The sequence below is a fragment of the Lonchura striata genome, chromosome 19 (assembly GCF_050655825.1).
Source record: "Lonchura striata isolate lonStrDom1 chromosome 19, ASM5065582v1, whole genome shotgun sequence".
Classification (NCBI taxonomy): Eukaryota; Metazoa; Chordata; class Aves; order Passeriformes; family Estrildidae; genus Lonchura; species Lonchura striata.
In genome coordinates, this window is record NC_140721.1 from 8,067,851 (window position 1) to 8,093,126 (window position 25,276).

Genomic DNA, 25,276 nt, shown 5'->3' on the forward strand with positions numbered 1-25,276 from the left:
ATTCCTAATACCACAGCCAAGGCTAGACCTTTATGGGGAATCAAACTCAGAAAAGGTCATAGAGAAGTTTGTACAGGCATTATTAAGAGAAAAGATGAACAGACTATTACAATCATGTTTGGGAGAAGGACAATGAACAAAAATAGAGAAGGACATGACTATCACATAGTTAACACATAGAAGGAAGAGGAAGAAAGGAATGGGGTGAAAAGAAACAGAAAGACAGTCTGAAACCCAGCCATGGGTACAGTATACTAAAAGGCAAGAAAAAGAACAGCCACTGCCTGTGAAATGGCTGTGCTACAGCAACCAGAACACCACAAGGCAAAGAGAACACATCTCTTTTACTGTCCTAAAGAGAAGCCAAGACCAGGACTTTCCCACCTTTCTCACTTCGCCAACCCAGCACCCAGTTTCCCAAGCATCTCACCTCTCCCAGATATCCTTCTGCTCCTTGGTAAAAGGTTTCACAGCTTTGACATGCTCACTGGAGAGCAGCTTGCTGGCATACTCAACAAGGAGAAAGACCCACAGCTTCCCATCTGCAGTCACACCATGGACATGCTTCTCTCTCAAGGCTGCAGCCTTTGCTGTATCCCCCAAAACAGGCAGGGTGTTTAATGTCTGAAGTAACCTGCAAAGAAAGACAGCCACTGTGTTACTGTCAGAAGAACCAAATGGCCTGCTCCTACTTACCAAAATAACACCCACCAGCAAAGCACTCTCATCCCAGAGCCCAAACTGACAGTGCTCAACTTTCAACCCACACATGTAGTCAAGATAGTAGTGTAAAGCTCATTATCTTGGTGGCCCCAAGGTACCTGGTGTTCTCAAGGACACTATTAATCTCACTTGCTTCTCACTCTGTATCCCATCATGTCCTCTACTTTTCTTCTACTGAGGTTTGGCAATCATCTAAAAATATCTACTACCAACTCTATCTTCCTTAGTACAGGAAGGGCTGTGGAGTCACCAGCACCTCACACACAGAGTGCCAGAAAGCAAACAGCCACCAGCACAACCCCAGCACCTCCCTCTTGGGTCCTTCCACTTTCAGCTTGCAATAGAGGCAATGGAAATACTATGGGAAAAAAGCAGTATAAGCTCAACTCCACACCTGCCATATCATCTCACATATACTCATCATCTCATATAAACTCATCTGTCATGGACAAAATATGATCTTTGAAAAATCCATTTACATTAAAAAACCCACTTCCTTGTGCTGGCATCAAAGAAATGCTCCAATAGCAGCCTACTATTCCAAACTTCTTGCCCCACTATTCACAAGCTGATCTCATCCTCAGGAAAAAGGAGACATTTCCAAGCTTAAAGCATGCAATCAAATCCTTACCCAAAGAAGTAGTTTTCTGTCTCCGTATGATCCCGTTCATTTAGGGGCTCTGATGGAAGGACACTAGCCTCAGCTATCTGGGAATTTTTCTTCTTAGCAACAAAGAAAGCATGAAAGAAGCAAAACCTAGAATAGACAGAAATAGGGAAAAAATGAAAACCCAGATTGGTCATAACAAAGTAAAATCAACCCATGCATGGAAACCAAACAGCTCCACATTCAAGGAAGTCTGAGCACTGAAAAAAGCACTATGTACAATGAGACTTTTCTCAAGATACACAAGGTAAAGAAGAGAAAAAGAAGCTCAGGACTTCACAAAAGTGAAGTACCAACACGTAAGGTCACAAGACACAATACTAAGACTGTCAGATGCAGGTTATACCCTCTAAGACACTTTAAGCAACAGAAAAATACTTATTAAGACATGATGTTAAAAATAGTATCTTCAAGCAGTTTAGGCAAGCAGGAATGGAAAATTTATTAAAAATAAATAGGACTGATGTGATTTTAAATGCCAACTATATATTACACAGGTTAGTCCAATCACACAGAAGGTATTTTGAAAACAAAATCTAGACTTCTGAATGATTTATTATGGAGCATTTCCACTACTGGATTTGCCTAGTGTCATGGGGACAGCTTATCTGGAATACTGCTGTTGAGCTACACAGAATTATCCCAAGCACATGTGTCTTTACATCGGTCTCACCTGGCAATGTCCATCACAAGGCTCTCTTCTTTTCTTGTGGCACTTTCAGTGATGCTAACCAGTCGGTGGATGATCCATCTTCTCAGTCGAGCAATCTTCTGTGGTGCTCTTTGATAAGAGGGTGGGCACAATCAGTTTGAACACTAACCCAACATAAATACTGCACAATCCACATCAAGAGGTGACTTTCAGATATTAGAGGCTTTACACTAAAACTTTACACTACAAAGTTATGTAGTAACAAAGCAACAGGCACAAAAAAAGATATATAATCTTCTCAGGTTTGCTTTTTACTATGCAAAAGGCTATCTATTTACCCCACAGAGAGTCTGCAGATGAGCAAAAAGCACTTCAAGAATTGCAGCAGTCAGTAGAGTGAGGTTTACAGGTGCCAGGTAACACGTAACCTGGCCTGAATACCAGCATGTCTAACACACAGATAAAAGAGAGGCACAATTCCTACGAAGACCTGAGGAGCTGCAGCGAAAGAGGAAACCACCAGATATACTCTCCAAAGCAACTGTCAGGACTGGAAAAAGAAAAGGCTCTTATGGTGATCCAGTCTGCTTTGGGCAGGCTGGCTGGTTCTCAATATGCTAGCAGAATTTGCAGAATTGAATTTTACCCCAGTGAAAGAGTCTGATGCTGGGGCTAAACTGTTCTGAGACAGAGGAAATAAACAATTGTCAACTCATGGCAAGGGAACCAGCAAACGTTGAGAGGAAGGTGCAATACCCATGTACTCACATGTCTGTGTTTTGCCGGTTCTGTTTTTGCCGGTTTCTTGAGAAGTCTAAGCAACAGTCCAAGTCTGGGCTGAGGAACATGTCTTTGAGCCAGGAGATGTATTTTTGCAAGGCCACTGCCTGCAGGTGTCTGACTACTCTGGAAGCACTCAACAACACTGGCCTCCCTTCATTGGTAAGGGTAGAGAAGCCCATCATCACAGCCAGTTGCCTCTCTGGGTCATCGCAGCCACTCAGAAACGTATCTATATATCCCTCCATTTCTGCAGCAAACTTAAATCCCTGGGGAGACTGAAAAACATGGTCAAAGAAGAAGAAGATCAGGAACTTCACACCCAGACTGAATGGCTCTGTAAATAAAAATCACAGAATGGCCTGGGTTGGAAGGGACCTCAAAGCTCATTTCAGTGCCAACCCCCTGCCATGGGCCTGAAGGGACAACTTCCACTAGATCAGATTGCTCCAAGCCCCATCCAACCTGGCCTTGAACACTTGCAGTGTAAATCACATGTAAGAATTTGGCTGCAGTAAGTAAATTAAAGTCATAAGCCTGAATATTTGTCCTCAGGGTTACTGTCAGTCATCAGTTTCACCTCTTGCTGTCCTCTCACAGCGGCAGCCTCTGCAAGGAACAACAGAATGCTGCCATGGACCAACATCAACCCTGCAATTTGCACCTTGCAGAACAGTGAGGCTTCAGCAGGATGGATCACATGCTGTCCAGTGCAACTAAGTTTCCAGGCTGATCAACTCCTTATTTTGGGTGAAGTTCCAGGATGTTTCTCTTATCATCTGCCTTAGTTTGCCTAGATTTGGAAATTCCCCACCATCAATTCCAGTCTCATGTAGCAACCCTGGGGCCTGCTGACCCATGGGCTTAGAATAAATGCCACCTACTCTCCCAGGTGTCTCAGAAGCATTGAGACATTCTGAAAGGAGGGGGAGTTGATATGTTTAAGCTAAAACTCATATCCTGAGGTATAGCTGTTTTGTGACAAGCTTTATCTTCAGTCCTGTCACTGCTCCAAAAGGCATACAGCTGGCAGACTGCTGGCCTTGGACACTGTCCAGCAGCACAGGGACCACCAGGACATGTCCCATTCCACCGTGCATCCCATTCCCTTACAGTTTTTAACAGCCCACAGTATTCAATCCCACTCAACTTGTTCTAGAAAAAAAAAAATAAATGCTTAACTGGAGAGATCTTTAAGAGGTGGTCTCATTCCAAAAGCCCAACATATCTTTTTAAATTAATAAAACAACTCATTTGGTCTACTGTCACATTCAATACAGTGACCTGGCAGGAGCAGAAACAGGAACAAAAGTCTAGAGGACACTGTTCTTTTAAATAAAGGGGCTATAAACTTGTTATTACAACTACAAATCCATTCAATTATAACATAAACACCCCTGAGAGAAAACTCATAGAAAATACACCTTAGCAAGTTCCTGCTTCCACTGTTGGAGAACTCAATACTTGTGCATCAATATGAAAACTGGGAGAAAAACTCCAGAAAAGACACTGTAAACAGGTTAATAGCTGACAACAGGGAGTTCATCAACCACCTCTCAAGTGAATCAGATTTATTTACTCTCTTGTTGATTAAAAAAGTGGAATTAAGAAGATAACTGCCAGTAAATATCAGACTCTATCTCCATCTCTAACAATCACCAGAATCCCATAAGGAACTAAAGGTAACAGCATTTACTTCTTGAAACAAACAACCTATGCCAAGAAAGAAAACAAACCCCCAAACCAGAATCAAATTCAAACAAAGATCTTTTCATCATTACTCTCTCAACAATATTAGGAGCTTCTTCCATTTAATCTCATTGTCTTCAGGGGACAGGAACCAAATAGAAAAATTGAAGCACATGGAAGATTACAGCCTAATTTAATTTGCAACAAGCACAAAAAGTAAGAAATAGGAAAACTATTAAGCCACCGGGTAAATCCCAGAGAAAGCTGGTCCATTTAGGGAGGTACCATGGTATGCAGTATTTGCACAGCAAACCCACACACCTATAGCTGCTCTGACAGAACAAAATGATCACACAGACCCATCTCTCCCAAGATACAACTATTTCTGGACACACGTGAGGAGGTTTGGGCTTGTGTTACCACAAAAAGTCAAGCTAAAAGCTAGTTCTATCAATAGTCCCCTTTTACTTTTCTTGTGTTTATTGCAGGCTTGTGTTGTTTGCTGGCTTCCCAGTAGAGAAAGAGGAGTTCAAAACTCCAATTCCAAATAAATGTTGTGCTTTAACCTCAGATGTGCTTATTGAAACAAGCACTAACAAACAAAAGCACGAGTTGTCCCTTTTTGTCTTTGTCTTCCAATGTTCATGAGACACCCAGCACAATGATAAACAAAAAGGAGTTTCTGGACACACAAAAGCAAAGGGACTGTTAAAGGACAACACATGACACTGTCAATTTGCTGAGGGCTGCCCTTCTTCTGCTTCCCCCACCATTAGAGCTTTCCTGGCAGCAGCAATGAAAGCAGGTGAGACAGTGCTGAACAGTTTCCATTCCCTTAAAATAGGCAATGACAATCAAACATGGGCTATATTCAGTCCACTGCAACCAGTGGTCATACAGTAACTTTGCTTTTAGTTAGAGTTCAAGGCCTAAAATTACATCTACTTTTTTTTATACAAGATTATTTGAAACTAGAAGTTGGGTAGAGACTTCCTTGTGCTCAAGACCCGGCCTTTACCTTGTTCAAAGACCTACCTGAGTCGCTACCACGTGTTCTCCATAGTGCAGCATCACCTTCCCTTTGAGAACCACCTGCAGCTGCTCCATGGACAGCAAGGGGAGAGCACTGCCCAGCAATCGGTAGCACATGTAACTGAGTGGGAACAAAGAACATTCCCTCAGGCTAAAGCACAGCAGTAAATCCACAGGCAGGGCTAAGACACAGACGAAGTGCTGGGGCAGGGTACAGGAGCATGCAGGGACACAAAGTCAAAACCTCTGGGTAGAGAAACAGATGGGTAACATGGGAAACCACAAACAGGGGATGTTAAAACAAACCTCACAGGTCCTGATTTCTCCTTCAATAGCCCGTTCTCCACAACTTCACTCCAGAAGAGTTCAAAGGCACCTTCCTTCAGTGCAACTTGTAGCAAATCAAAGACTACACTGGGCAATTTCTTGTCTTCCTTCTCAGACTTGGCAGCACTTTTCAGAAGCTCTACAAGTCTAGAAGAAGAAATAAAATAATGTGAGATCTGACCTGAAAGGGAATTGCTGAAGGCCAAATTCATCCTGCGCAGAAAGACAGAACATTTCCCGAGAACTGGAGGCTGTGCCCCCTGGGAGAAATGACACAACTATAACCTGGGAATCTGCATAACAATTAACACCTAACCCTTAGCACCACCGGCAGAGGCAAATACAAGCAGGAACCAGAATCAGCCACATTTCTCTCACTGCTAGCCAAGAAGAAAATAATGTTAATTTAAACCTCCTTATTTAAGAATTTACCTGGAAATATTTTCCTTATTTACAACAGTAGGTGAGCCAAACAGCTTCTTCAGCTTTTTAGGTTTCAGAACACCAGGGAATTTCTGCATACCCACAAGCAAAAGGTGCAGGTTCTCTGGAGATGTGAAGGCTGAAGAGAGGTCACCTTGCAAGATGTCAAACAGGACCTCCTCAAACACAGTTTCAGGTACCTAGACAGGAACAAGGATGAGAGCATATAAGAAATATCTGAGGGCATTTTACTAACTTGCAGTGAAGTAAGCATGTTAAAGTATCTGCATTGGAGGACATTTTACTAAAAGCTTGCAGTGCTCTGGAAACTCTAGAAATAATCTTTATGGTGACACAACGAAAAATAAATAACGGATGTGTCCATGACTGCCAGACAGTCCCAGGTGCTTAACCATGGGGAGTAGGACAGTATGCTGTCATCAGACAGCAATTCTGGCCAACTGACTCTAACTGCAATTGTTCTCTTGCTGTCTGCTCTGCCTGTACAGCTGGGCAACCCAGGGACAAGGAAACTCTATTCTTATTAACACTGCTAGTTTTCATGTCTATAAATAATATCCATTTTAAAAAAGGAAATAAACTCTTTCCTTTTACTACATATTCCGAGTTTTTTACTCCTTTGTTCCTACATCATTTCATTCCCAACAGCCCAAAATTCAACCTTAGGCCCAAGCTTGATGCATAAAAAAAAGCTGCTTTGCTGTTCAGAGTTTTCAGCATACATCTGTTCAAAGGAGCACATGGTCTAACATATAATCCAAGCAAGTAAAATGGGAAACAACAGGTTGTGGGATTGTCCATGGTGAAGTCAAACTAAGCTAAACCAGAGCACAAGCATCTGCCCACAGCCATACAGGGACAGCTCCCACAGTTTACTCTCACTGTTCCACACCCCCTGTAATTTCCAGCTATGAACAAACTAAAGGAAGATCTGGCCCCAAAGCCAAGCCCTCTCTTCCTCCTGCCCCACCAAGCCCCAAGGCCACATGCTGTGCCCGTACCTCAGAGGTGATGTCAATGAGAGTTTTGCGTGGGAGATCTCTGAGGTGTGTCTGGTGATTTGTCAGCTGCTGGAGAAGCTGGATGCTCTCCAGCAGAGCTTTCCGGTCCTACAAAGGAAAGATAAGCCAAAACCAGAGGACATATATCAGCAATTAATCTGAAGGCTAAGGTAATAATCTACTCTTTAGATGTTTATGCCTACTTGTAATAAGAAACACAATTGTTTCTTGATTGGTCACTCAGCTTTTTCCAAAACTGTGTTTTCCAGATGGATATGACAACAGATCCTTTCCTTCCAGGAGAGGTAGGAGCCTCCTGCACTATTTGACACAGTTCCTACATTCTGCCCAGGAACAGACATTAAAAAGGCACAAAGAGTCCATGGATGACACAATAGAAATAAACAGAACTTGATGCTTCAAGTGCCACTGCATCGATTACCCAGTGACCCAGCCCTTCTCTGTCAATCTTCTTTCCATATCAGAAGCCCCAGAAGCAGAATTGGCACACCTGACAGTAGTGTTACCTTCACAAGCCGCCCAGACTGGAATAGAGCCATCACTCCAAAAAAGTTCCCAAAAGCAGCATTTCTCACAAGTTTCTGAAGGGAAAAAAAAAAAAGAAAATAGTAAAAATCTACTTTCCTGAGAGACTAAAGCTCACATGCAGCTACACAACTACACAATCAGTGGAGCAAGATGGCAGGAAAACCCAGCCTTGAACACCTCACCATGGGAAGAGAACATACTGAAAAGCAACCTGCTACATAATGTTTAAGAACTGTCCTACAGTACCTCTTCATCACACTGAAAAATCTCACCTAAAACAGGGCCAGATTACAATGTCATCAACTTGCAATTTTTAGAAATATTTGTTATTTTATTGTATTGCTTGCTTTAACACGAACCCCAAAGCTACACTATACACCAAGACGTCAAAGAATAGAGAACAATTCATTTAAAGTATCAGTTGGCAAATGTTGCCATGAGCTGACTTACTTTTTTCACTGTTTCCAGATTGTGTTTTTCTTTTATCTGTTCCAAAATGCTGCACAGTGGAATTTCCTCAAAAGCCTGCAAAACCTGAGGAGAGAGATGGAATAGCCGTTTGCAGTTCTTCTACTTCATGACATTACCTTGGGTTAAGCTAAAATAGAGCTGAAGAGGTGTACAGCACAGCAGCAGATGTGCTGCTTTATCAGGCCAGAATGAAGACAACCAGATCAGTAAAGAACAGGAAGTAGGCTGGGAGAGTTGGGCTTGTGCAGCTTGGAGAAGGCTCCAGGGAGGATTTTAGAGCTTCTCCCAGGGCCTAAATAGGCTCCAAGAGAGCTGCAAAGGGACTCTGGAGTCCCAGAGTCTCAGGAAAAGGAGGAATGACTTCACATTGACAAAATGCCAATTTAGGTTCAATGTTAGGAAGAAATCACTCCCTGTGAGGGCAGTGAGGCTCTGGCACAGGTTGCCCAGAGAAGCTGTGGCTGCCCCATCCCTGGAAATGTTCAGTGCGAGGCTGGATGGGACTTGGAGCAACCTGGTCTAGAGAAAGGGCAGATATCCACATCAACCAACCAAGAGCAAGACAGTTTCAAGAAGTAGTAATAGTGCTAAACACAGAATAACTGAAAACTTGGTCAAAATTTGTAAATCAAGGACAGTCCTTGAAGCAGAACTATGTAGTATGAATGTATTGGCATAATTCATTACTATAACTACAGTTCATAACTATAGATATTGGTATAGTTCATAACTTTATAAGTTTCTAAAGCAGAGTAGCACCATTTAAAACTACGGTTATTGTGAGAGCCTTCCCTCCCATGTGCACACAGGAGCAGCCAGAAGGGCTCCAGCCTTGCACAGACAGCAAAAGTGACCCCAAGCATGGACAGAGGCTGCCGACGGTTCCGACCCGCGCTTGGACACACTGACCTGCGCCAAGGCCAAGCTGAAGCCAGGGCGGGCGGCCTCGCGGGTGGCTCCCAGTCCCTCCACCAGCCGCTTCAGGGTGTACTTGAGTTCATCATCCTGCAAGAGAGACAGAGCTGGGCCGTGTCCGGGCTGCTCCGAGCGCGGCCCGGCCGCCAGACCGCCGCGCCCGGCCCGTGCCCCGTCCGCACTGCCGCGTTCCCAAGCGGGAGCGGAGGGACGAGCCACTGCCCGCCCGCACCCACCGCCCCTCCGGCGCCCGCCTCACCTTCTTGCCCTCCCGCAGGTGCCGCAGGAGGTTCTCAGTGGCCGCCAGCCGCACCTCCTGCTCCGGCTTAGCGATGTCCCAGAAGAAGTCGAGGAAGGCGCGGCCCTGCCGCAGCACCCCGCGGGGGTCGGTCACGGCCGCGCCGCCGCCCCGCGGCTCCAGCGGCTCCATCGGCTCCATCCCCGCCATGCCGCCGCCGCCGCACGTGGGGCCGCCCGCCCGCTCCGCCTCTTCCGGGGCAGCGGGACGGGCTCGGCCGCCGGGAGAGCTGCTCGCCTCAGTCCCCGCGGTACCTCAGTACCGCTCCCCGCATGGTCGCGCCTCAGCGCCTCCCGGTCCTTCAGCCCCGCTCCCCTCAGCGCCTCCGGGCCCTTCAGCCCCGCTCCCCTCAGCGCCTCATGATCCTTCAGCCCCGTTCCCCCTCAGCGCCTCAGGATCCTTCAGCCCCGCTCCCCTCAGCGCCTCATGATCCTTCAGCCCCGTTCCCCCTCAGCGCCTCAGGATCCTTCAGCCCCGCTCCCCTCAGCGCCTCATGATCCTTCAGCCCTGTTCCCCCTCAGCGCCTCATGATCCTTCAGCCCTGTTCCCCCTCAGCGCCTCATGATCCTTCAGCCCCGCTCCCCTCAGCACCTCATGGTCCTTCAGCCCCGCTCCCCTCAGCTCCTCATGGTCCTTCAGCCCCATTCCTCTCAGCACCTCATGGTCCTTCAGCCCCATTCCCCTCAGCTCCCCAGGATCCTTCAGCCCTGTTTCCCCTCAGCACCTCCCAGCCCTTCAGCTCTGCTCCCCTCAGTTCTTCTTGGCCCCTCCCGTGTCCCCTCACACCCCACTCCCCTCATGGCCACCTTTCCCACCCCGCTCCCTCAACCCCTCATCCCACAAAATTGGATTGCTTTCCCGGTGTGCTACAAGCCAGCCATGATACACTCAACGGACACATTGATTTTTCAGAGTTTGGTATTTTTTTTCAGAGATTGGTATTTCAGTGTTGCGTGAGCTGCGGTGCTCGGTTGTGCTCCACAAATCCAGCACACCCCACCGGGCTTTTCACACTATTTTTTATACTCAGTTCAGAGTTACTAACTTTCCAAGTACTCCCCATATATATGGGGATTGATTAGTAATTTACAAGTTGCATAACCTCAGCTAACTTGTAGACATTCCTCACAAGCTGAGGGGGTTTTCACAGGGTCCTTAGAATTATAACGAACATAGATCAGCTATGGGATACATGGTCCTGGAGCCTTCTGCTAAGTTAGCAAAGTATACGCAGATGTACACCAAAATCTGAATTTACTACATCCTTAATGCTCATTCGTTCCAGGATGTCCTTGAGTAAGGGATGCTAGCTGCTGCCTTCTCCACGGGTTTTTGCTGAAAGTATGCCAAGATCTTACATTAAGAACATTACTACTTAAGATAATCTTGACATATTCCTCATTTTTCAACAGCCCTGCTCCCCTCAGCGCCACGTTCCCTCCCTGGCACAACCCTGCTCCTCTGCAGGACTCATCAGTCCTCCTCTGCCCCAAGGGCTCCTGGGCTTCCCTCGCCCGGTTCGGGTTCTGGAGGGAGGCTGGGATCCGGGATCCGGGATCCAGGCTGGATCGACGGGGGACAGAGGGGCAAAGCCTGCGGGGTGAGCCGGGATCGGCAGCACAGGATCAGGGAGGGACACGCACAGTTGGTTATCACATGAGAATCTGTTGTGTGGTTTTATTAGAAAACATTACATTATGGCCTGGTAAAAGGAGACAAACCAGCTGGTACAAATGGTATTTTTAAAGGAGACTGCGGGACTCTCGGGTACAGCCCGTTGTCATAATTTGCAATAAATTCCAGCACTATCCTCCAGCAGCCCTGTGAACACTGCGTGTTGCTGCCAGACACCCGCGGGAGTGCAGGGAATGACCCGGAGCAGGATCCATGCCTGCGGTCAGTGTGGGTGACTGTGACACCCGGAGCAGGATCCATTTCCATGAGCTCTGTGATCGCTGCCCGCAGCGGCAGCGGGATGCTCGGGCAATCAGAGCCGCGGGCTGGCCCCGTACCAGCACGGGAGGGCCCAGCGCCCACCGGAGCGTCACCGCAGCGCAGCCCGGGCACATCCCCGGGGGGATCCCCGACCGACACCCCCGGGCAGACCCCATGCAGATCCTCCGGCAGATCCGGAGCAGATCCCCGGGCGGAGCCGCGGGCGAATCCCGCGCGGATCGCAGAGCAGACATCGCCCGGATCCCCGAGCGGATCCCGTCCCGGAGCCGACGGGAGCGAGCCGCGCGGGGCCCCTCCCGACAGGCAGCCGCGCGGACAGCCCCGCCGGGGCGGGGAGCTGGAGGCAGGCACCGCGCGGGGCAGCCCCGGCCCGCGCGCCGCCGTATAAAAGCGTTGCGGGGTCCTCGGGCGCGGTCCTGTCACGCTCGCACGGGGACGAGGCCGCGGCGGCGATGGCGGATTTCGATCCCTACGACGACCGGGCCTACAGCAGCTTCGGCGGCGGCCGCGGGTGAGCGGGGCCGGGGGCAGCACTCGGGGCTCCCTCCGCAGCTGGGACGGCAGCAGGGAGCAGTGGCCCCGGCCGGGTGAGGCAGGGGCGCGGCCGCAGGGCCTGGCCTGCCCCGCTCCGCAGGGATGGCGGGCGGGGGTTGCGGGACTGGAGCGCTGCCCCTGGGAACTGTTTGAGCTCGTTCTGCCCTCCGCCCATCCTGCTCTGGCGCGGGTGGTGCCCTTCCGCTGGCCCCGCTTTGTGCGGCGGGGTGGGGGCCGCGGTGCCGGCGGGTCCCGGCCGTGCCCGCGTTGCTCCGGCCGGCGCCGCAGGATTCGGGGCCGGGCGGCTCGGGAGCGCCGGGGAGGGGCGGGAGGAGCAGGGTGTCGCTGTTCCCGCCGTCCCGGAGGCGAGTGAAGGGGGGATTTAGGGAGGTGCTGGGCCAGAGCCAAGGAAGGCCGTGAGGAGCTTGTGCGGATGGGCGGAGGGAACGTTCCTGAAGGACTGGAGCGGGGCAGGAGGCCGCTGTGCTGGCGGGACGAGGCGCCCCCGGGAGCGGGCAGCGGTGTGGTGCCTGCGGCGGGAGGAAATGGGAGGCCTTTGTGGTGTCTCCGCTCCAGTAGCGCCAGGAGCCGCGGTCCTGCGTTATCCGGGACTCCGGGTGCTGACTGCAAATCCCTGATCCTGAGCAATCGGACTTGTCTCCGTCTCTTTGCTGAACATTGTTTAGGGGAGGAGCTACAGAGACAATAACCCGTAAATAGAAGTTTGTCTAAATCAAGCTGGGAAGGTGCAGTCAAACAATTGATTTTTTTTGGAGGCTGGTGCTGTTACAAATTTCTCTGAAATAAAACAGTAGGCATAAGTCTGTGGAATAAACTTCTTTGTGAGCAAATCTTCACAAGTGTGTTACTCTATAATCTAATCTTCCAGGGTTTATTTCCTGATCAAAAGTGTTCATGCCCTTTTCTGCTCTTAGATAAATAACTTAGTTTTGTTTCAGACTCTTTAGGCAACATGGAGGAGCTGCTGGAGTTAGAACAGCAGTAAGTTTTCCTTGTGTTTGGAAGTACTCTGACACTTTAAGCTTTTCAAGCTCATTTTCATGCATTGATGCCTTTTGTGTCTAACTTGGAGATTTCCCAGAGCAAACAGATGATGTAGCCCCTTGCATTTCTGGTTTTTTTTTAATTCTGTAACAACATAGCCTTGCCACCAGCCTAAAGTGATACTTGACTCATTATGAACTCAGATATTGCTGCACAGTGTATCCTAGTCAGTGTAGGCATATTCTGTGAAGTAATAAAATACCAGGTAAAATGTTATTTAGCTTCCTATAAGAGAACTTAAATTTGCTGCCAGGGAAGATGTGGATCCTTGCTTGATAAACTAAAGGCATCCTGCAAATCAGTAGATGTCTTTACAGATAAGAAAATGTACTTATTCTAATGTACCTGCAGTTCTAAACATCAGAGTCCAGTGTATGCTTCTATCTAGTTTATCATTATCACTATTAAGTTACTATTGGCTAACTCACAATTTAGTTTGTGTCTATTGTATGAAGTCCTGTAATATATGAAGTGTAATGAAAACATGACTGTTCTTGAAGGTTCTGATTAAAGAATCCCATTTAATTTGAAGTGGCTCCTGCTCATTTTTAGACACTCTAGGACTGTAGGAATAGTGTAACCTCAGCTGAGGTGTAGTAGTTTTTGTGGACGTTGCATTTTGCATAACCTTTGGTGTACACAGTGTGTGAGCACAGGATTTCAGTATGACAGATGGAAAATCAGTGCCCGACAGGCTCTAACATATGGAAGTTATCTTTCTTTTCCTCATAATCATCAAAATAATGGTGGAAGAGCATAAAGATATGACTGGTGTGATGAGATGGGATTTGCTACACCTGGGATGTTTAGTGATGCACTGACTAAAAGCTGAATCATAATATTAGAAGATGCAGAAGTCACTTTATTCCTGGTGAAGAATGTGATGCTGACATAAATGACAATAGGCTTACTATAATCTTTTTAGAAAGTATTTTGGAGCCCAAAATTTGACAGGAAAACCTGTAGGTGAGTATACCAAGGCCTAATAGAAACTGAAACTGTCTGTAAAGCTTGTCAGAATTGAAAGAAGGGGAGTGTTTACCACTCCTAAATCGCTGCTAGGCTGTTTATTTAGGTGTGGCTTCACATGCTGGGCACCCTACTAAAGGTTAAGATTCACCTGCTGAAGTGCTGCACAGTTCAGTGAAAAGGGGGAGTTAGTCCTTGTGCTTCTGGCAGCTTGGATCCTGTGTCTTACCCATCTACCATTAAAGGATTACTCCTAATTTTTAGGCTTTTTTAGCGTAAGCATTTTGCTGAAGACAGCTGATACTTACTCCAAACATGTCCTGGGTTGCTTGAATAAATTTGGTTTGAATTTAGTGTTGTGGTCTTGGAAGGTTGGCACTGTCATCCTGCTGATCCTTGTGCTGCCCCAGAAAAGCTCTAATGTCAGAACCCAGGGTAGGCTATTGTCTTGGTGCTGTGCAAAAGGCAAATCTTGAGCTTTGATCTCTAGGGAAAGGTTATTGAACTCAGATACTGGGATTCAAAATAGCCTTCATTTTGAACTTCTGGCAGATACTCTTTTCTGGAGACATAACTAAACTTTGCAAAAGAGTACCTTCAAAATGAGAGTTGAGCTGTTTTCTTCCCAGTATGGCCAATGTCATTAACTCAGCCCACCAGAGTTTAATTAGGGGGGTGTTGCTAGAAGCAAGTTTCCTCTTCAGCTTTCTGCTTTTTCTGAGAAGGAAATCAAGTCATGTCTTTCAGAGTCTCACAATAAGATGATTTAATAATTATTATTATTACCTAATTGTGTCTAAACAAAAGTTTAGAGTGGGAAATGCAGATATTCATTCAGAACTCTGACTTGCCTAATTCAGATGTGTTTTCAATTATTTTTTTACTTTTGTCCTACTTCATTACAAATGAGAGGATCTTCTTCCAATCTCATTGTGTGGTTACTGAAGTCAGCCCTTTTATTTCACTGTTTCAGCGTTGGAAAAAATGTAGGGAAGTACAGAAACAGTTTATTTTTCTGTTGCTGTACCTGAGTTCCATAAGAAACTTGGTTTGAAACTTAGTTATTGACCATTCCTGTTCTTCAAATGGAAACTAAAATACCAAAGGTTATAGTTATAGATTTGGTAACTAAAGCTTTAATATCAAATTGGAGAAGAATATTTAATTTTCTGACTTGAAAATCAGTCTTGATTGCATAATAGGGCATGGATTTCCACACATGCAGCCCATGAAGTTCTGGTGCACTGTGGTAGAAAGAGGTTTGTCTATAGCACAAAAAAATCCTTTTGGGGATTGAGAGTGTGCTTTTAGAAGTGGCTCAAATGGAGCTGAGTGGAGGTTGCTGATGGAAGCTGTAGTCCCAGCCTTGTTCTCATTCCTAGCTTGGCAGAGTGCTCTTTGCAGCTGTCCTGATCACCTTGTTGGCTGTGGACTCTACTCCAGGGTGGGTTTTCAGGTGATTGTCCTGAGAATGTGTACAAGGAGAGAATGCTCCTTTGAAACCCCGTTCTGATGTTCTGTAGGACTTAAACATTCAGATTTTCTTTTTTTGGATGCAAGTTAAATGTATGGTATGTTAATAGCTGTTCCTAATGCTGTAAATGATAAATGAGGACAAAGCATGGAACTGATTCTATGAATTATGGGATTATTTAGAGCAGCAACTGGGCTTTCTTTGCGTTCCTCCGTAAAACTCAGTCTTCTGACTAAAGGAATTCAAAACTATTGCAGTCTTAGTTCTCCAGTATGTTTTTTGACTTGTTAATGAGACAAAGGCAGATGAGGAATATTGTCAAAAATGCTAAAATGCAAACCTGGGTGGACGCTAATTAAAGATATGTAGATTATGGTTCAAGTAGATTTAGCAGCATGTTGATAGTGTTGGTGACAAATGATTCTTGCATGGAGCTGCTAAATAAGGCACAAATGACAGGCTCACCTAGGAAGAAATATGGAATCTTATTCAATCTTAATTCATTATCTGATTCATTACTAGTAAAGTATTTATTTCATATTAATGAAAAAAAATTACTGTCAAGTACCTTGTTTACCCAATGAATTTTTTGACTGCATGCAACCAGCCCAAATAAAAGTAAATTATAAAATTATTTGACCTTCTGGATTTTAGGAAGGACTCTGCAGCTATTTAATTGGTCCATGTCAGATTGGCAAATCCTGCTTTGGTACAGCTTGTGTTCCACTGTGGTTTTAAATGCACGGGGAGCCTCAGGGAAAGGGAGCAGACACAAGCAAAGCCCAGTAGAAGGAAGGTGATAAAGGAAAGATGGACAGAGTAGTAAGTAGGTTTTTCAGGTAAAGCTCAGAGATTGCTTATATAGGACAAATGGTGTTGGAACCAGTGGCATCCTGTACAAGTCTAGGAGCTTTAACTTCAGGTTGCCTTGTACATACCTTGCTCTCTGTACAGAAATTCCAGGTTGGCTTTTGAAGATTGGGCTCTGCAGGAAGTTCACACAGATGTGTTACCTTAGTACAGTAAAGAATGTAGCTGGTACAGTTTAGTTCCTCAGCACACAGTGCCAAGAGTTTAACTGGTACTGAGGGATGAGAAAGAGGAAAAGACCACCCAGTTTACCTCTAATTCAAATGACAAAATAAGCGAGCATCCAGAGAGCATGTGATTTTTTTTTCTGCCTCAGAACCCTTTGTTCAGCCAAATCTATTTTGTGTTCAGTTCAGAGTATCTCAGTCCAGATAGCCAACAATTATGGTCACGGCTTCAGACTTAGGGGAAGGTGTTTCTCTTAAGCTAAATGTTGCTGAGATAATTTGGATGATTGTGGAGTGGATGTTGGTAATATACTCTTTAGTTAAAAGCATTGGAACCAGCATAATTTCCGGATAAGCTGACAAACCTGTGCCGTACAAGTATTTCTTCATTGCCATAAATTGTTCTTAGAATTGATTCTAAGATTTGGTTTTTAGAGGTAATGTTTTTGAATAGGGGTCCTTAGAGGTAACCTTATGTTGCTTTCCTTAGTGAATTGTGGGTTAAGAAGTTAATTCATCATTTGATTAATGAATTCACCTGGTAATGTATTCAGTTTCTCACTGAACTACTGCATTAGGTAATACTGGAAAGGAGGTGACCAGCAGTTCAGGTGGCAGGTACAAGCAAAATGATAGAAAAACTAAGCACAGCTGTGGGAAAATGGACTTGCAGCTAAACAGAGCACCTGAGCTCTGCAATGGACTGCACTGGCTGTGCTGGGAGACAGGTCCAGAGGAACTGTGCTTTTTCCAACAGGTCTCGTGGTGGTGGCCTTGGTTCCCGCAGAAATAAAGAGCTGCCAACAGAACCCCCTTTCACAGCCTATGTGGGAAATCTGCCCTTCAACACTGTCCAAGGAGACATAGATGCCATTTTCAAGGATCTCAGCATAAGGAGTGTACGACTAGTCAGAGACAAGGAAACAGACAAATTTAAAGGTGAGTGTTCAGCGGTGTTTGGTGGTAGATGAAAAATTAGTAGGAAAGAAAGTCACTTTAATAAGGAATTTCAGTCTAAAGCACAATTTTCGCCTGTTAGTTTGACTTATGCAGGTTTTTTTATTCACTGATATATAAGTGTATCATTTGAGTGAGAGTCATTGTTTCCATCATCTTGAGATACAGAGTAACCTGAGTGAGGAGTCAGTATCTGCCCTGACATAACAGAACTTTCTCAAACCTTGCCTGGTATGAATTCTACCAGAGCTGACCCACTTAAATCCTATGACCTTAAGTATTAAGTAATTCCTTTACATCAGAAGACTCCCATTGCTTCAACTTGTCTTTTTTCAGTAGACAGGGAGAAAAAGCAAGTAGATAACCCATTCAGGCAGTTGCTTTTGAGGATGCAAATTCAACTGCTATGGGTATTGTTTGGAGGAAATTGACTATATTTATAAGTTACTGTATGGGGTGAAAAGACTTACCTTGGTTAACAGAGGGCATTTGAAAAGGAGTAAATCCACTAAATTATGTGATGACACAAAATCACATTGCTGACCACATAAGTATTTCAATTTGTTGTTTAAAAACTCTAGGAACGAAGTGTCAATATTCAGCTGAATAACTGTCTGAAGGCATAGATCAGATCTAATCTATAATGAGAACTCTGTGGAAAAGGGAATTGGGCTGTTGTTATTCACAGAGTGCCAGAGTTCTGTTTTTGGATTTGCCCCATCATTAACAGGTGCAGATAAATGTGTTCATTGTTGATGATGATGTGTTTCTAAGACATGTGCATCTTGCATGTGCACATCACAACTCGTGTTTAAAAGAGGAGGCTATTAGCAGGCATGCAGGAAGGAGTAGCCTCTTACAAAGGCCTTTTAAAGTGCTATTAACTTGAGATTTGTTTCTTACAGGATTTTGTTACGTAGAGTTCGATGAGGTGGAGTCACTTAAGGAAGCTCTTACATATGATGGTGCAGTAAGTACACTTGCAATTAATTTGTGAAATCAAAGACAAGCATAAGTCTCAAACTCTTTGGCAGCCCTTATGATACATCCTGAAGAGATTCTCCCCTTGATTTAACAGCTTTTGGGTGACCGATCACTCCGAGTGGACATAGCAGAAGGCAGGAAACAGGATAAAGGTGGCTTTGGCTTCAGAAAAGGTGGCGGGCCTGATGACAGAGGTGACTTCCATTTTCCTAAGTAGCTTCTTAAACATGATGGTTGTAGTTATGGCTTCTCGTGCTGACTAATGCTAAGACAAGGCATGCAAGTGAACATGAAGATGATATTGAAAGGTGAAATTTTGTATGTAAATATGTATGTGTTTCTAACCAGCTGCTGCTGCTGCTCGTGAGGTGTCTGAAATTTAGCTGTGCTTTGTATCCAAAGGCTGGATGTGTTGTCACTCCTAACACAGGAAGTGAGACCAATACCCCAAATAATGTGTTGTGTCTTGCAGAGGACAATGATAAGCCCAACAGTCTGATCTGCTATTATTTTATGATGATGTATGAAAAGTGAGTAAGCACATGTAGACAAGTGCTTCTTTTGGAGTGTGTCTCTTGTTCCAGTGTACAAACATTCTTGCCTGTAGTTGAAGGTTGGTTGAACTGGACTCGCCACAGGTTTCCATTGAATGTGAACTGAAGAAACTTTTCTGGCCACTTATTCTTGGTTAACTTAAACTGACTGTTTGTTCCTGTGCAATGGAACTTGGTAGTACCAAAAGAAAAGTCTTTTCCAGCAGCATAACTTTGACTATTGAAGGACTGAAACATTGGTTTGGTATTCCCTTGCTCAGTCTTTCACACAGCTTCAGACTTGAACACAATTGTGGCTTTTTTCCTAGGAATGGGAGGAGGTTCCAGAGAATCCAGAGGAGGTGGATGGGATTCCAGAGAGGACTTCAATTCTGGTATCAGTATTAACACTTATACAGATAGGAAGCCTAAAAGGCACTGAAATGTTCTCATTTTCATTTGTCACCGTTACTGGTTTGATTGAATCTACTGTATGTACCAACTTAGACATCCTGCAGCTGTGATGGGATTCCTCATGGGGAATCTTCCATTGCCTTGAGAGAAAAGTGTCTCAGTAGAAAATTCTATGAAACAACCATAAATGACAGAATTCTTGTCCAGATGCAGCCTATGAGTGACTGTTATAAGCATTTCTCAAGCATACAGCGGAGTAATTTCTGAATAGTAGCAGAAACAGATCATGTAGGAAGGCTGATATTCTGTCAGAGCAGAGGTTTTGATCTTAAGGAGATGTCATGTCATTATGTGTGTGTCCCTGAAGTAACTGACTTCTCCTAAGTCAGATTGCTGTTCCAAAGCACTTGTAAATGTAAAATGTTCCTGAACTTTTAGACCTGTTTTGGTAATGCAGGTGCAGCAAATGACTGAGCTTGCTGAATGGAAGGTAGTGACAGAGCCACTGGGTTTGCTCCTAACTTCCAGTCAGTTCCAGCTATTAGAATGCAGGGTGCCATTAACACAATTGCTTTTGTCCTCTGAACTCATGGGTTTGGTCCATTTTCTGATGGAGAGATGTTGGCAAGTAAAACTTTGCAATGTCTGGTCTCTGCGTGAGTGGCATGAGTGATGTAGGAGAAGCAAAGTGTGTCCTTGCCCCCAGCACGGACTGGAGCATGATGCTGGAGAGAGGAGCTTGCTGCAGTGCTGCGCTTAACCTGCCTTTGGAGCTAAGCATTCTGTGTCACAGCTTCGTACCTTCTTTGGCAGCTTCTCCAAACGTGGATGCATTTCAGCCTGTTAAATGCTGGATGAGTGATTTGTGAGCCAGAAGTTTAGCATTTCAGCCTTAGCTGCTATGGAAGCTTTTCTTCTCAGGTTGTACAGCCTTGCTCTAGATCAAGCCCTTAAAGATGGCTTGTTTGGCACTGAAGTAAGTAAAGACAGCTCTGCAACTCTGCCAAATACTTAAGTGGAAAGGCAAATCTCAGTTGGGAACCAAACAACTTTCTCTTCCAGGCAGCTTCTGAAAATCTGAGTGTATTCCCTTTCTGTATGCTGATAGCCTGAAGTATCCTTCTCCCACTGAAATGCAAGCAGTGGTGGCTTGGAGAGATACTCAGGGGTAGTCACTGGTACAGACTGGAGCTCTGGTCAGTGACAGATAGTTCTCGATTTAATTTTTTTTTTTTTTGTGATCTGTAAACTGAAGAAATGCAGTCAGTTTAAAATCTGATTTTTTTTTTTTCCTTTTCCCACCCCCACCACCCCCAGTCCTTTAATTAATTTAGTAAATGACTGGTAAATTCATAGTACAGCTAAACAGCCCTGGGATTTTACTCTATTTTATAAGTGTATTTCACTACTCCCCAGCTATTTTCGAATTTGCTCCTGCAGATTTCACGCTGACACTGCAGCCAGTGTGATGATCTGGCTATGGAAGTACTCTGAGTACTTGTAGTGCTGTCTCTCAGCTCAGCTAATGATGTTAACAAACTCAAGTTTCAGCCAAGGTTTGTATTTTAAACTCACTTGACCCACTCTCCAACACTCCAGTAAACCTCTAAGTGGATAAAGCACTTTCTGAACTTGGCGTGGTATACTTGGTTTCAAATGGAACTCGAACAACTCCTCCAGAAGGTGCTAGAGCTCTGTGAAACAATCTGTCTGCAGACAAAGGCTCTCAGTGCATCACCTTGGACTGACCGCGGTGACTAGCAAGGTTTTCCAGTCATCCAGATAAATCTAAATTAAATACATTGCAAAAGATGCTCTTTAAATTCACTGTCTTCCATCTTCAGGATTCAAAGATGATGACTTCTTGGGAGGTCGGGGTAGAGGAACCCGCCCTGGAGACCGGCGACCACCAGGTGCCTCCATGGGAAGTGGCGGCACTGGTCGCTTCAGAGATGGGCCTCCCCTTCGTGGGTCTTCCATGGACTTCAGAGAGCCAACAGAAGGTAAACCCCTACTGGGTGTGGTTTGGCCTTCCTCCACAAAGGAGACTCCTGGTTTCTTTGTCAGGCTAAAGCTCCTGCCCTTCCCAGGCAGATCTCACAAGTGGAATGTTTTTCCTTTCAGAGGAAAGAGCACAGCGGCCCCGACTCCAGCTCAAACCTCGAACAGTTGATACTCCCCTCAATCAAGTAGCCAATCCAAACTCTGCGATCTTTGGAGGAGCCAAGCCCCGGGAGGAAGTAGTAAAAGAACACGACTGAGTTTGGGGTTGAGAGGGAATGGGGAGGCGGGAGAAAAAGCAAGACAGTACAGAGTGACTAGCTCTGCTGGAATGTCAACCCTGCAGTTTACCATTCCTGCCATCTGGTATTTGTCCTCTTTGAAACCGAAAACACAGAGCTTGTGAATGCATGTCAGCTGTTAACAAGTGGTTTTTAGTACGTTCTTGGCTTTGCTGTATCTAGTGCCTGCTTTGTGCTGAGTTTCCCTCTTCTGTTTCCTTCTAAGCAGCACAGTTGCCAGTAGATAAGGCAGTGTGGCTGCTTCCACAAGTGTGGAGGTCTCTGGACAAAGGTGCTGCTTCACTTCTTCCTTTCTGGGTTTGTTTTACTTTAGAAGCACAGGTTAGACTTAGTTATTTCCCTGTATTGTTTCCTTTTACTTCCTCAGTGTTCCTCTTCTGACTTGCATGTCTCGTTCTGTATTGCTGTGGCTCTGAAGAGGAAAACTGAAGAGTCCAGATGAGTTGAACAGAAATTTACAATTCTAAGCAAGTAGTGAAATACCATTTATGAGAATTGGTGATAGTCATTGTTCATAGCAGAGCCCCTTATTAAATTCTAAGGGGGGCAGCTGCACTTTCACATGGGTTGCCAGGAAGGATCAATTTACTGGATGCCTTGCCTGACAGGCCTGGTGAATAGCTGGTGGAATCAGTATGGATAAAGCCTCTGCCAGCAGCCTCTTCCTGCTGGCTCTTGACTTCCATATGGTATGATGCTACTACAACTCTGAGCTCAAGGTTAGTGCTGCAAAGCCATGCCTGTTTGAGCACAACTGCTCACTGGCTCTTTCTGCTTACTTTTTTGGGTTTTACATGTTTGGTAAATTTTTAAATGAAGTTTCTACAAATAAAATTGACTTTTTTATTTTTGTTGAAGGAGTGTATACTTTGCCATGCAGTATTTGATCGTCACTATCCCCTGTATTTCTTTGCCCAGTGGGGTACAGTTTTAGGACCCCAGCTTTCAGAATACCTTGAAAATGGGCAGATTAGAAATCTTTCTGCTGTAGATTCTCATGTGGAAGTTTGGGTAAAAAGCATCTCTTGTTACTACACCTCTCTTCCCTTGAAATGTTTCTTGTCAGTGTTTTGTGGGAGGAGGGGAGGGGAGGTTGAAGGAAAAGGAGAAATCATTAATTTTTAAAACCAAAACCTGGTTCTACCACACTGAAGTTTGGACATGTCCAGTGTATGGGAAAAGCTTGGGCCCATATTGCCAGTGCTGAGAGCCTTCAGATAAACCAGCCAGCACCCCAGAGTACTCACAAGAGGAGGTTGGAAGCATGGCTGCCCCACTACCAGCACCACTGCTAGTGATGAATTTCTTCCCTGAGGTTCCCATTGTAAGTCAGAGTCCCAGCAATTTACAGAACTACTCTTTCCTTCTTTCTGCCTTTCACTTAATCTGCTTCTGAGATAAGAACCATTTGTCTAACACTAATACTTAATTTAAGACAGACATGCATTTGTGTGGTTGTATTCCAAACCAATAATTGATCTATTTACATCTTCAATGTGGAAAATATTTTAAGAACAAATTCCCATATAAAACCTCACTTCTAGTCAAGACAGTTGACTTTTAAATGTAAAAACAAAGGAGAAAAAAAAAATTCCAAACACTTAGCACATTCTGCTTCATAACAAAATAAATTTATGGATATGGTATTTTGTGAATGATCTTTTAAATAAAAGAAAACATTAAGTAATATTTAACATTGGTCTTTATTTGAGTCTACTCTACCATGTTTTCCCCCCCTCAGTTTTCAAATATTTTGTTAATTTGTCCCATTCTGATACAAGATAAGGGGGGGAAGAGGAAAAGATAAAGGGGAGGAATCTAAAGAGTGCTGGAACACTGAAGTAAAAATTAATTATGGGTGGAAATGAGCCCAACTTCTTTGTCCTGTGACTTTAGTGTCACTTGAGTGCATTGCTAAGGCTGCCAGGTGGGATTTGGAATTCCTGCAGCTTGCAGGTGTTGCAGCTGATCAGGCTGTGCTCCTCCAGTGGGTGCTGCTGCCCTGCAGCTGGCAGGACGTGTCCTTCAGTGTGAGTGCTGGGCAGTGTCATGTGGGCTTTGTGCTGAGACAGTAAATGGATCAACAGCTGCTGTTCTGCCAACTTCCTCCAAACTTTTCCAAGTGACCCATTTCCCACTAGGCATCATGGTTAAGGAGGCTGCTGCCCCTGCCTGTGGCTGGCCTGTGCTTTCATGTACTGCAGCATAAGTTCAGAGAGGTAGAGCCATGTTTTCATTGAGGAAATGAGCTCTGACCTGCCTGCTGGTTTTCCTGCTTTCCATAGCCTGAAAGGATGGAAAGTGTTGCTGCTTCCAGCTACTCAGTCCACCCTCTCTTTAGAGCTGCTCTTACCACAGCTTGAGTGGAGTCCCAGTCCTGCACTGGAGCTGGGTGTGGCAGCACCTGGCTGTCCTGTGTCACCCTGAGGAGCGTGGAAGAGCAGGGCTGGCTGAGAGTAGGTCCTCTGCAGCTCCTGCCACATTTATACACACTGCTCTGTCAATCTGGTGCTGCTGGAAGCAGGGATTTCATCACTTATGGAGAAAAGGAGCCCTGAAGAGAGAGGTGCAAATGGGTCATCTTAGTTCTAGATGTCTTTTTTTTGTATTTACTAATACTGGTTTGATTAAGGGTTTCCCACTAGTGAATGCAGCCTGATCCCAAAATCATTGTGGGTTTTTTTAAGAATTTTTATATGCATTTCCTGGCTTATTTGAAGCATTCCACACTGTGCTTCCTGTGTGGCTCAGGGTCAGACTCCTCCAGTCCTTTTTCTTTTCTTCCTTCAAAAATTCAGTGGAGAACATTTTCCTATACAGAAGCTTATTAGACCAGCTTTTGTCAACAGTTAACACAACTATTTTTAATATATGGGTGTGGCATTTAAGTTTTGTAGGAGAAAGTAATATTATTTTCTTCCCATCCTACCAGGAAAAGCAACTGAGGTTTAACCTGTGATGCCTAACTTTACCTGCTGCATAAAGCTAAGCCTGGCATGACAAAGCCCAGACTGAGGAGGTACCAGCAGTGTAGCAAATGGATCATTCACTTTGTGGCTATTCATGTTCTCACTGATTTATTTCTGGTAGCTGTGCAGTGCTTTCTTCCAGCTTAAACGTAGAAAAATAAAACAAAAGGCAGGAAGGCACCAGGCAGGTTTTGGAAGTGAAACCGAGTTTGCTTTGCTACTCTAGGAAGTGCTTTTCCATGTTACTCCAGCAAGTGGGGAAGGTGGGAGTCTGGAACAGCTGTTGGACACTGCAGCAGGGGACAGTAGCATTTAATGTGCTGCAAACCTCTGCTGTCAACCACCAAAAAACAACCCCCACTGAACTCCTGAGTCCAGGAATGCCCTTGGGAGAGCTCATCCCAGTCCTCAGGGCAGCACCCAGTTCTGGCACTGGTGTGTTGCCAACTCGCTGGCCTGTGTAAACCTGGAGCAAATTCTGAGAGGGCTCTTTGTGCTTGTGGCTGTCAAGGTTGTTTTGGTGGCTGGAGAAA

The 25,276-nt window shown here is 45.2% G+C and overlaps 2 protein-coding genes across 3 annotated transcripts in view; one reads left to right on the forward strand and one right to left on the reverse strand.

Moving 5' to 3' along the window:
* The window catches only part of MYBBP1A (MYB binding protein 1a), a 56,256-nt gene extending 46,540 nt beyond the window's left edge, over positions 1-9,716 (reverse strand). The window contains exons 1-12 of the mRNA XM_021550944.3: positions 9,510-9,716; positions 9,245-9,340; positions 8,315-8,398; positions 7,843-7,917; positions 7,316-7,423; positions 6,303-6,493; positions 5,850-6,017; positions 5,547-5,664; positions 2,811-3,100; positions 2,064-2,171; positions 1,355-1,480; positions 431-634 (exon numbers count right to left, since the gene is read on the reverse strand). Of these exons, the coding sequence (XP_021406619.2) occupies positions 431-634; positions 1,355-1,480; positions 2,064-2,171; positions 2,811-3,100; positions 5,547-5,664; positions 5,850-6,017; positions 6,303-6,493; positions 7,316-7,423; positions 7,843-7,917; positions 8,315-8,398; positions 9,245-9,340; positions 9,510-9,698 (1,757 nt within the window). The 5' untranslated portion in view covers positions 9,699-9,716. The remainder of the gene's footprint in view (positions 1-430; positions 635-1,354; positions 1,481-2,063; positions 2,172-2,810; positions 3,101-5,546; positions 5,665-5,849; positions 6,018-6,302; positions 6,494-7,315; positions 7,424-7,842; positions 7,918-8,314; positions 8,399-9,244; positions 9,341-9,509) is intronic.
* Positions 9,717-11,916: 2,200 nt separating this feature from the next.
* EIF4H (eukaryotic translation initiation factor 4H) lies at positions 11,917-23,463 on the forward strand. Of its 2 annotated transcripts, XM_021551037.3 has the most exons (7): positions 11,917-12,015; positions 17,341-17,522; positions 18,446-18,510; positions 18,619-18,718; positions 19,387-19,452; positions 21,316-21,474; positions 21,596-23,463. In XM_021551037.3, the coding sequence occupies exons 1-7, from the start codon at positions 11,957-11,959 to the stop codon at positions 21,730-21,732; spliced, it is 768 nt and encodes a 255-aa protein (XP_021406712.1). In that variant the 5' UTR covers positions 11,917-11,956; the 3' UTR covers positions 21,733-23,463. The 2 variants fall into 2 exon arrangements, with proteins under 2 accessions (XP_021406712.1, XP_021406713.1); XM_021551038.3 differs by lacking the exon at positions 19,387-19,452.
* Positions 23,464-25,276: the final 1,813 nt, after the last annotated feature.